The sequence below is a fragment of the Haematobia irritans genome, chromosome 2, assembly GCF_050003625.1.
Source record: "Haematobia irritans isolate KBUSLIRL chromosome 2, ASM5000362v1, whole genome shotgun sequence".
In the NCBI taxonomy this organism is placed as follows: Eukaryota; Metazoa; Arthropoda; class Insecta; order Diptera; family Muscidae; genus Haematobia; species Haematobia irritans.
Window position 1 is genome coordinate 27,402,482 of NC_134398.1, and position 12,543 is coordinate 27,415,024.

Genomic DNA, 12,543 nt, shown 5'->3' on the forward strand with positions numbered 1-12,543 from the left:
ATTTTATTCCAATAGAAGGTTTTTTCAAAATTGTGTTTCTGGTATAAATAATCTTATTTGGCAAATTTATTTATGAACGCAATTCACATCAAATTCAAAATTTGATGTGCATTGTATACAAGGTTGTTCGACTCGAGCCAAAAAAAATCTACCAAATTTTGGAGAAAATTTAATCAAAAAACTACAAAACAAAAAAATGTTTGCACACTTTTATTTTTATACACAAATTTGTAAAAGTTTTATTTGTATAGAAAATTTTGTTAAAATTTTATTTCTATGGAACATTTTTGTCAAAATTTTATTCCTATAGAATATGTAGTCAAAATTTTATTTGTATAAAAAATTTTGTCAAATTTTTTTTTCTATAGAAAATTTTGTCAAAATTTTATTTCTACAGAAAATTTTTGTCAAAATTTTATTTCTATAGAAAATTTTGTCAACATTTTATTTCTATAGAATATTTTTTCAAAACTTTATTTGTATAAAAAATTTTGTCAAAATTTCATTTGTATAGAAAATTTTGTCAAAATTTATTTCTATAAAAAATTTAGTCAAAATTTTATTTCTATAAAAAATTTGGTCAAAATTTTATTTCTTTAGAAAAGTTTGTCAAACTCAATTAATACTTTAATTGGAGAATTTTTCGTGAAAATTTTTTCTGTGTACTGATTCATTTTGTAATTTTAGTGGCTAAACTCGAACTTAGTACTCACCTTAAAGTTTGACAATAATCTTATTTCCCACATAATAGTTCAGAATTTCTTAACAATTTTTAACCAAAAATGTGCCCATCCTGAACTTCGTGTGGTGCTAAATACATTTTTAACATTTTGGAACTTCCTTTTTAAAGTAAAAAAAATCCTACGGGAAATTGGTGCAAATTGCCAAAAAGAGGCCTATCACAGGACTGGTACTAGTTTGTTGCAATTTTTAAAAATTTCATATAATCTATTGATCTCTACACACAAGTTTTTTTTCTGATTCAATCACGAAATTAATTGATCCAATTAATTTTTTAATTGAAATGTCTTCAATCACAGAAATGATAGTATCAATTAAAAAACTAATTGGAAGCCAATTAAATAATTAATTGATACTATTAATTTTTGGGATTGATTTTTGTTTAAATTAAAAAATTTGTTGAATCAATTCAATTTTTAATTGAATATATTTTATATCTCAATTAAGTCTTTAATCCGAAAAATTTTCGTGAAAATTTTTCGTGCGTATATTCCAGACTAGATCGTGTGGACCTGTCTATGGGGTAATTCTACTAATTTGTCCTAGGACGTGTCCTTTGGAACGTCAATGACAAACCCATGTTAAAGTGACCGGTAGCTTCCATACGTTTTGAGCGGAATTGGGACTGGTCCATACACATTAACGACTGGGGTTGATCCATTTCCCATAGGTTATTTATTATTTTGATATCGTCGTTTGTAATACAGTTTAGTTGAAATTTTACTTAAATTATGCTACATTTTCCTTCCTGGTGAGTTTCCTTTTTTTTTAGTGTAGATCGGATGATATTGCAAATGGGCCATATCGGTTCACTTTTACGTATAGCCCCCATATAAACGGACCCCCAGATTTGGCTTGCGGAGCCTCTAAGAGAAGCATATTTCATCCGATCTGGCTGAAATTTGGTACATGGTGTTCGTATATGGCCATACAAAAATTGGTCCACATAAGCAAATGTGTCGTCATGGAACCTCATTAACGATAAGCATGAATACTCCCTTAGGTTGAAGAAACTAAGAGATCGCTTTATAGTCCAATTAATTTAGTCACTTGAATTTGTAATTAAACAATATATACATAATATATAATCAACAATATATAATGGAATATAGAAAATGATAAATACAAAATATCTAACTCCATTTTGAGTTGACGATCATTTCTAAAGTTTTTAAAGAAAAATGTAAATTTTTAATTAAAACTTAAATTAAATATGAATAAACGTGATGTTTATTGACTGTTTTGTATTTGAATAAGAATCAGTGCTTATAATACCTGTCTTTATAAAAGTTAGAAAATGTAACAAAAACCTAATGATTAAGAATAAATGATGAGTTCAATGGTTAATTTAAATAATCTTGGCATTCTTGAATACATTCGGCAAAAAAATCCAAAGTCTTCGACCACCAGATGTCTTAATTTTTACAAAAACTATATACAGCATGGACAATCATTTCTAAACCGCTCGTCTAACAGCTGACAGATTTATTCTCGTGACAGTTAATTTTATTGTTTACAAGCTTACAAAAGCATCTTGATTTATTGCATTCAGAAATATTTTTTTTTTTCAAAATTTTATTTCTATAGAAAATTTGCCAAAATTTTATTTCTATAGAAAATTTTGTTAAAATTTTATTTCTATGGAAAATTTTGTCAAAATTTTATTTCTATGGAAAATTTTGTCAAAATTTTATTTTTTAGAAAATTTTGTCAAAATTTTATTTTTATAGAAAAATTTTGCAAAATTTTATTTTATAGATAGTTTTTTCAATGGATTTTTTTTTTAATTTTATTTCTATGGAAATTTTTTGTCAAAATTTTATTTGTATAGAAAATTTTGTCAAAATTTTATTTGCATAGAAAATTTTGTCAAAAATGTTATTTCTATAGAAAATTTTGTAAAATTTTTAATCCTATAGAAAATTTTGTCAAAATTGTATTTCTATAGAAAATTTTGCAAAAATTTTATTTGTATAGAAAAATTATGAAGTACCTCTTAGTTGTAGAGGAATATTATGGAAAACTAGCGTCACCCGGCCCGCTTCGCTGCGCCTTCCGAAGCATATTTGGAGGAACATTTTGCGTTAATTTAGTCAACTATATCCTTCGTGCTGAAAACAAATTCGAAAAGATTTGAATTCTTTTAAACAAATCGGACTACTTAATTTTTCGTTTATAGGTACAAATACGGCGGGAGTGGGTGTACCTTTTCCTCCAAATTTGTTTAATAATGTTCTATATTCAAGTAGTTGGAGAATCTTCTATATTTCTTGTAAATTTTAAGTGTGGTTTGTCAAGGAAAGGTATCCTTCTCCTCAACATATCTTAAAATTAAGCACTATATTATAATAACATACAAAGAATTACTGTTTCCCATCCAATAAATCGGAAAAAGCAAAAGTAGTAAAAAAAAAATTACCACATTAACATTTGCTAAATTGTTGGAAAATGATGCACCCTCTACGTTGGCTGCCAATTTCATGTAAATTTAAGTTCTTTACTAAAAAGAAGTCTGGCAGAAGCCTGTACAAAAATCATAAAATTATGTACCGAGTTCCCATTTACGGACAACCCTCTACTTTCAACTTAAGAAAAAAAAAATGGACAAAAGGGAACCCTCTCCCCACCTTCGCTCCACTCCGACCTGATATCGGACTATCACGTACCCAATATTAATTTCGCAACGACTCAATGGTCCTTATAAATTCTATCGAAGTAAATCGACAAAGTTTATTTCAATCCCCAACCAGATATCGAAAAATCATATACTAATTTAAAAATCATGTATAAATTTAATCACCTCCTCCCACGTTCCCTGTAAATTTCAAGTAGATCGGCGATGTTTAAATTTTGCTCTATTGTTTTAAAGGGACGTCACTTTCCCCGATACAATATCGACAAACACCGTAGTGAATAGCACCCCTAACCTTCCCTGAAAATTCTTGAAACTTTCCTTCAAGTGTGGGGCAAGGAAGGTTGCCTCTTCGTTCATAACCTTCCCCCACTGCCTATGTAAATTTCAAGAAAACTTATGAATTGTTGTTTTTTTTTTGCAGTTTAAGAGGAGGACCTCCTCCCCGACTAAATATCGAAAAGTGATGTAGCGTATCTTTTGTAAACGTCCCAGAAAATGTCAAGCAAATTATAAGCCTAAAAGGGCGACCTCTCCTCCGTCCAAATATCACAAAATCAGGTTTCAACTATTAATATCGTAACCTCTCCCCAATCCTCTGTAAATTTCAAGTAACTCGGTAAAAGTTTAATTGTTTCTCTGTATGTACTTAAGAGAAGCGGATGTCTCCCTATGCCCTTTTATTTTTATTAAAAAATTAAGAACCTGATATAAATTTCATAACCCATTTTTTCCGTAAAATGTCAGTCGGGGAAGTTTAGTTTTGTTTGTACTTTCAAAAAAAAAAAAAAAAAAATCGGGCAAAGGGGTGGCCCCCCTCCCCGACCAAATATCAAAAAATAATGTAGCGGTTTTTTGTCTAGATGCCAACCCCAACATTCAATGAAAATTTCAAGCAAATCGCATAATTTTGTTCCAAGTTTCAAAAAGTAGGGAAAGGGGGAGGTCCCCCTCCCCGTCCACATATGAAATCATCAGGTACCCCATATTAATTCCATAACCTCACCGCATGTTCTCAGATAATTTAGAGAATTTTAGTTTTTTCACTGTACTTTAAAAAAAAGTCGAACAAAGGGGAGGTCCCCCTCCGCCACTAAATATCGAAATAAAAAGTAGTGGATCATTGTGTAGATACCAACCCCAACCTTCAATGAAAATTTCAAGCAAATTGGTCAACTTTGTTCCAATTTTCAAAAAGTCCGACAAAGGGGAGGTCCCCCTCCGCGACCAGGTGTCAAAAAATGAGGTACCCTATTTTCACCACATGAACGCCCCTTACGACCTCTGAAAGTTTCAAGTAAATCGGATCAGCCGTTTCGGAGCCAACTCGGAACATGCAAACAAACAAACAAACAAATAAACAAACAGATTGAATTTTATATATATATAGATTTTATCAAAATTTTGTTTCTATAGAAAATTTTGTCAATGGAATTGTTTCAAAATTTTATTTCTACGGATTTTTTTTTCAAAATCTTATTTTTATCAAATTTTTTTCTCAAAATTTTATTTCCATAGAAAATTTTGTCAAAATGTTTTTTCTAAAAACATTTTGTGAACATTTTATTTCTATAGAGAATTATGTCAAAATTTTATTTCTATAGAAAATTTTGTCAAAAGTTTATATCTTTGGAAATATTTTTTTTCAAAATTTTATTTCTAAAGAGAATTATGTCAAAATTTTATTTCTATAGACAATTTTGTCAACATTTTATTTCTATAGAAATTTTTTTCAAAATTTTATTTCTATAGAAAATTGTCTCAAAATTTTGTCAACATTTTACTTCTATCGAAAAATTTTGCAAAATTTTATTTCTATAGAAAATTTTTTCAAAATTGTATTTCTATAGAAAATTTTGCCAAAAATTTTCTTTATATAGAAAATTTTTTCAAAATTGTATTTCTATAGAAAATTTTGCCAAAAATTTTCTTTATATAGAAACTTTTGTCAAAATTGTGTTTCTATAGAAAATGTTGTCAACATCTTATTTCTGTAGAAAATTTTGTAAAAATTTTATTTTTATGGATTTTTTTTTTTAAATTTTATTTCCATGTATTTTTTTTTCAAAATTTTATTTCTGTAAAAAATTTTATTTCTATGGACAATTTTGTCGACATTTTATTTCTATAAAACATTTTGTCAATATTTTATTTCTATAGACAATTTTGTCAAAATTTTATTTCTATATATAATAATGAAATACCTTTTAGTTGGAAAATATGTTCAGCTCACGAACAATTTTTGCCGCTTGGATTTCAATTAATTGTGGCATCCACTTTTCGCATCATTTCTGGTGTTGTTACCGTTTTTCCCCTACTTTGAGAGTTGGAAGAAAATTTTACCAAACAATAAAAACTTTTTTTTCCAAAATTTCGTTTCTATAGAAAATTTTATCAAAATTTTGTTTCTATAGAAAATTTTGTCAATGAATTTCTTTTTTCAAAATTTTATTTCTATGGAACTGTTTTGTAAAAATTGTATTTCTATAGAAAATTTTGTCAAGATTTTATATCTATAGAAAATTTTGTCAAAATTGTTTTTCTATAGAAAAATTATGAAATTACTCTTAGTTGTAGAGGAATATTATGGAAAATCTACCAAAACATTAAGAATTCTACTAACCTACCAAACTGTAAAAAATCTATCAATTTTGGTAGAATTTTACCAACTGTGGCAATCGTGATCGTATCTGCTCTCGACCACGAGTCAAAATTTTGTCAAAATTTTATTTCTATAGAAAATTTTGTGAAAATTTTATTCCCATAGAATATTTTGTTTAAATTTTATTTCTACAGAAAATGTTGTCAACATTTTATTTCTATAGAAAATTTTGCCAAATTTTAGTTCTATAGAAATTTTTTTCAAAATATTATTTGTATAGAAAATTTTGTGAAAATTTTATTCCCATAGAAAATTTTGTTTAAATTTTATTTCTATAGAAAATTTTGTCAAAATTTTATTACTACAGAAAATTTTGTCAAAATTTTATTTCTCTGAGACTTAAAAATAGGATTATATGTATATAGTATTTTAAATTAGATCATTATTTTCTTAGTGTACCTTAAAAGCTATTACGTCTAAATCAACGATATAAAGAATTTTTGAACTGCTTTGATAAGAAAACTCAAAGAATTGACTAGAACCCCTTGAGGACCTCTTCACTCTTGAGCCCTATATAGAGACATACTGATTTAGTTTGTCCCTACATTTGATATACATATTTACAAATTAGAATTAAAATCACATTTGACATTTGATTTGATTAAATTGTAGTTGATGAGTTGGACAAGTGCATGAAACCACCAGTCAATCGTCACCGAGTATTTTTTTTTTTACAAAAAGTTACACCATTACAATGAGTGCTTATCATTTATTTGAATTGGTGAAAACTAGCAATTATCAATTGCCAAAGCTCCGGGTAATCCTCAATGTTGGAGACAGTGTTTCTACGCTATATATTTTGCTATAAAAGTCATGTTGGAGGCCACTATCGAAACATTCACTTCAGTGTTGAGTTATACGACGAGTGAGTTATGGCCTTTAAACTTAACCTAGTTTTGGGTTTCTGCCTAGTGGCAGTGACCTTGTGTTCGGGAGAACGTGCTCGCTATGACAACTATCGTGTCTATACGACTAAAGCTTCTAGCCCTGCCGAATTGGAAGTGTTGAAGAAGTTGGATAGTTCCAGTGATTCCATTATGTTCCTCGACTCTATACATTTCTTGAACAAGCCCATTAAGGTTGTTGTTGCTCCCCATAAGATTCCTGATTTTTTGGAAATTATGGGCTCCCATGAAATCGAATACCAGCTGATGGATTCCAATTTGCAAAGCCATTTGGAGAATGAAGAAGATGAAGTTGCCAAATCGGATCCCACTGCTCGGGCCGTTAGCTATAGCTGGACTCAATACCATGAATTGGATGATACCTACAGATGGATGCAACAATTGGCTTATGAATACCCCGGGGTTGTTACATTGATTGAAGCTGGCAAAACCTATCAAGGACGTACCATTTTGGGTGTTAAAATTACAAAGAGCAAATCGGAAAAGCCCGGTATCTTCCTTGAAGCTGGTATTCATGCCCGCGAATGGATTGCTCCTGCCACCGCCACCTATATCGTCCATCAATTGCTGACCTCCGAGGAGGAGAGTGTTAAACAATTGGCTGAAAACTATACCTGGTATGTGGTGCCCCATGCCAATCCCGATGGTTATGTCTATACCCACAAAACCGATCGTATGTGGCGTAAAACTCGCAAACCCTATGGCTTGTGCTTTGGTGCTGATCCCAATCGCAATTGGGGCTTCCAATGGAATACCGTTGGAGCCAGTAATGATCCCTGTACCGATACCTATGCTGGTCCCGAGGCTTTCTCTGAAATCGAAACTCGTTCTTTTTCCGAATACCTTAAGACTTTGGAAGGAAAAATTTCACTATACATCTCATTCCATGCCTACTCGCAACTGCTCTTGTATCCCTATGGCCATACTGGTGAATTGCCTGAAAATCACAAGGATTTCGAACGTGTTTACGATGTTAGTGTTGCTGCTGTTGAAAAACGTTATGGTACCAAATACACTGGAGGTAATATCTATGATGCCATCTATCCAGCCGCTGGTGCCAGTATTGATTGGGCCTATGACACCATTGGTACTAAAATGACTTTCTGCTATGAATTGCGTCCATCGGGCAATAGTATTTTGGTTGGTTTCAAATTGCCTGCCTCTCAAATTATTCCCACTGGTGAAGAAACTTTGGACTCCCTTACCGCTATGGTGGAAGAAGTTCAAAAGTTGGGTTATTTCAAAAACTAATTGAGTTTGAAGTTTACTGAGAATGAGAATTTTGAGTAATTTGTGAAAATTAAATAAAAAAGTGCTTGTATGTTAAAATCCTACCTAGACTTACTTCTTACAGACAATTTTGTTAAAATTCTATTTTTATAGAAAATTTTGTTAAAATTGTATTTCTAGAGAAAATTTTGTCAATTTTTTTTCTATAGCAAATTTTGTCAAAGTTTTATTTCTATAGAAAATTTTGTTAAAATTTAATTTCTGGAGAAAATTTTGTCAAAATTTTATTCCTATAGAAAATTTTGTCAAAATTTTATTCCTATAGAAAAATTTGTCAAAATGTTATTTCTATAGAAAATTTTGTCAAAATGTTATTTCGATGGAAAATTTTGTCAAAATTTTATTTCGATGGAAAATTTTGTCAAAATTTTATTTCTATAGCAAAATTTTGTCAACATTTTATTTATATAGAAAATTTTAATCAAAATTTTATATCTTTAGAAAATTTTGTCAACATTTTTTTCTATAGGAAATTTAGTCAAAATTTTATTTCTATAGGAAATTTTGTCAAAATTTTATTTCTATAGGAAATTTTGTCAAAATTTTATTTCTATTTCCGATTTTATTAAGATTTTCTTTCTATAGAAAAATTTTGTTAAAATTTTATTTCTATAGAAAATATTCTCAAAATGTTATTACTATAGAATTTTTTAAATTTTATTTCTATAGAAAATGTTGTCAACATTTTATTTTCATAGAAAATTTTGTAAATATTTTATTTCTATAGAAAATTTTGTCAAAATTTTATTTTGGTAGAAAATTTTTCCGAAATTTTATTTCTACAGAAAATTTTAACAAAATCTTATTTCTTTAGAAAATTTTGTCAAAATATTCTCAAAATGTTATTACTATAGAATTTTTTAAATTTTATTTCTATAGAAAATGCTGTCAACATTTTATTTTCATAGAAAATTTTATCAACATTTTATTTCTATAGAAAATTTAGTAAACATTTTATTTCTATAGAAAAATTTGTCAAAATTTTATTTCTATAGAAAATTTTGTCAAAATTTTATTTCTATAGAAAAATTTGTCAAAATTTTATTTTGGTAGAAAATTTTAACAAAATCTTATTTCTTTAGAAAATTTTAACAAAATCTTATTTCTTTAGAAAATTTTGTCAAATTGTATTTCTATAGAAAACTTTGTTAAAATTTTATTTCTATACAAAATTTTTCCAAAATTCTCTATAGAAATTTTTGTCAAAATTTTATTTCTATAGAAAATTATGTCAAAATTTTATTTCTATAGAAAATTTTGTCAAAATTTTATTCCTATAGAAAATTTTGTCAAAATTTTATTTCTATAGAAAATTTTGTCAAAATTTTATTCCTATAGAAAATTTTGTCAAAATTGTATTTCTATAAATTTTTTTTGTCAAAATTTTATTTCTATAGGAAATTTTGTAAACATTTTATTTCTACAGAAAATTTTCTTCAAATTTTGTTTCTATAAAAAATTTTATTAACATTTTATTTCATAGAAATTTTTATCAAAATTTTATTTCTATAGATAATTTTATTTCAGTAGAAAATTTGGTCAAACATTTTATTTCTATAAGATATTTTTAATTTTGTTTCTATACAAAATGTTGTCAATATTTTGTTCTATAGAAAATTTTTTCAAAATTTTCTTTCTATAGAAAATTTTGTCAATTTTTTTTTATAGACATTTTTGTTTTCTCTGGAAAATGTGTGAATTACCTTTTAGTTGATGAGGAATATATTGCGAAATTTACCAAAACATCAAAAATTCTACCAATTTACCAAACAGTCACAAATCTACCAGTTTTGGTAGAATAATACGATCTGTGGCAACCGTGTTGAACCATTTTTCACCAACATTACGGTATAAAACAAATGGCTATCGACTGCCGCGAATCTCTCAACGAGATGCCTGAGCAGTATGTTACAATATTCACCTAGTATGGATCCACCGTGGTGCAATGGTTAGCATGCCCGGCTTGCATACACAAGGTCGTGGGTTCGATTCCTGCTTCGACCGAACACCAAAAAGTTTTTCAAACCTCAGTGGGTTCGATTCCTGCATCGACCGAACACCAAAAAGTTTTCCAGAGGTGTTTATCCCACCTCAGTAATGCTGGTGACATTTCTGTGTGTTTCAAAGCTTCTCTAAGTGGTTTCACTGCAATGTGGAACGCCGTTCGGATTCGGCTATAAAACGTAGGTCCTTTGTCATTGAGCTTAACATGGAATCGGGCAGCACTCAGTGATAAGTGAGAAGTTCACCAATGTGGTATCACAATGGACTGAATAGCCTAAGTGAGCCTGATACATGGGTCTGCCACCTAACCTAACACAGAAAAAAATATCACCAAAATATTTCCAATTAAAAAGTTAATTGAAGTTGAAATTTTTTTCAATTAATAAATTAATTGGTACAATTAACTTTTTAATCAAGATAGAAACATTAAGTTAATTAAGTCAATGATTGAACATTTTAAAATTTTTAATTAAAAAGTTAATTGATACAATTAATCAAATTCGGAAGACTAAGTCAGTTTATGATGATGATGAACATTTTTTTTTAAATTTTTAGTTAAATTTTTTTTCAAACAATCAATTGTTGATCCAAATAAAAATTCTAAGCCAACTCAGAATGTAATTGAAAATAGTTACCTTTTTTAATTAATAAATTAATTGAGTTTTGCAATCAACATCAATTAAATTTTTAATTGAATCAATTAAAAAATTAATTGAAATTTGGCAATGAAATCAATTAATTTTTTAATCAAGAATTTTTTCTATGCCCAATTAAAACTGTGATTGAAACTATCATTTTCGTGATTGAAGACATTTCAATTAAAAAATTAATTGGATCAATTAATTTCGTGATTGAATCAGAAAAAAAAATTTTTGTGTGAACCTAATATGGGTGCCTGGCCGTAGGAACATACAGGGGAACTGTGAGGCGGATGAGTTAGCAAGGCTAGGAACTACATCACATATTACACGGGAACTAGAATCTGTTGATATGTCTCTGGCTACGTGCAAGCTCTTACTGTGTGAGAAGGCTGTTATGAAGGCAAATGTTCGATGGGAGAATTGCAAGGGTTGTAATGACACCGAGCAAATATGGCCCCATTTAAACTTAAACCGCACACAAGACGACAGATTTCACTCCTGATATCTGCTATAACGGCTCGCTGCCTGATAGGAGTTTTGGCGCGATGTATAATGACTATTGTAAGAGCTGCCATGATGCGGAGGAAAAGGAATCAATTAAACACCTCTTGTGTGAGTGTCCTGCATTTTGTGTAAGACGTAAGCAAATTTTAGGGGCATATAGCTTTAGATTACTGGTGGACTTGGAAAATGTTAACTTAAGCAGTCTGCTAATGTTTTTTGAACAATCTGGTTGGTTCAACAGAAGAAAATCATCGAGAAGGTTCAGTAATAGGTATCACAATGGACTGAATAGTCTAAGTGGTATCACAATGGACTGAATAGTCTAAGTGAGCCTGAAACTTAATCGGGCTGCCACTTCAACCTAACCTAACCTAACGATGATAACGATTTTAATTTACTTAAAAGTTCTAATAAATGTATGTATAACATTTCAATTAAAAACAAGTATATACGGCCGTAAGTTCGGCTAGACCGAAGCTTATGTACCCTCCACCATGGATTGCGCAGAAACTTCTTCTAAACACTGCTATCCACAATCGAATTACTTGGGTTGCGGTAACGCTTGCCGATGGCAAGGTATCTTAAAAACTTCCTAACACCGTCTTCTAAATTGTAAGTAAGTCCATACGTATATATTAAAATATTAAATTAAAAAAAGACCGATTAAATACGTATATAATTCAGTTTGACAAAATTTTCTATAGAAATAAAATCTTAACAAAATTTTCTATAGAAATAAAATTTTGGTAGATTATTTTTGGCTCGAGTGGCAACCATGATTATGAATCGATATGGACCAATTTTTGTGTGATTGGGGATCGGCTATATATAACAATGGACTGAATAGTCTAAGTGAGTCTGAAACTTAATCGGGCTGCCACTTTAACCTAATCTAACTATAGACCGATATGGACCAATTTTGGTATGGTTGTTAGCGGCCATATACTAACACCACGTTCCAAATTTGAACCGGGTCGAATGAATTTTGCTGCTCCAAGAGGCTCCGGAGGTCAAATCTGGAGAACGGCTTATTTGGGGTCTATATATATATTTATGGACCGATATGGACCAATTCTAGATACCATATACTAACACCATATTCCAAATCTCAACCGGATCGGATGAAATTTGCTTCTCTTAGAGGCTCTGCAATCCAAATCTGGG

General features: G+C 29.6%; 2 protein-coding genes across 2 annotated transcripts in view; one reads left to right on the forward strand and one right to left on the reverse strand.

Annotated features, from left to right (window-relative positions):
- Window positions 1–12,543, reverse strand: part of ppk18 (pickpocket 18) — a 41,527-nt gene that overhangs the window by 24,679 nt on the left and 4,305 nt on the right. The window contains exons 3-4 of the mRNA XM_075294278.1: window positions 7,910–8,207; window positions 7,303–7,507 (exon numbers count right to left, since the gene is read on the reverse strand). Of these exons, the coding sequence (XP_075150393.1) occupies window positions 7,303–7,507; window positions 7,910–8,207 (503 nt within the window). The remainder of the gene's footprint in view (window positions 1–7,302; window positions 7,508–7,909; window positions 8,208–12,543) is intronic.
- On the forward strand, window positions 6,859–8,269 carry LOC142223777 (zinc carboxypeptidase A 1-like). Its single transcript, XM_075293630.1, has one exon. The coding sequence runs from the start codon at window positions 6,908–6,910 to the stop codon at window positions 8,189–8,191; it is 1,284 nt and encodes a 427-aa protein (XP_075149745.1). The 5' UTR covers window positions 6,859–6,907; the 3' UTR covers window positions 8,192–8,269.

What these genes read in the sequence shown, in the direction of transcription:
- LOC142223777 (XM_075293630.1), top strand. Translation starts at nt 6,908, where the DNA reads ATGGCCTTTAAACTTAACCTAGTTTTGGGTTTCTGCCTAGTGGCAGTG.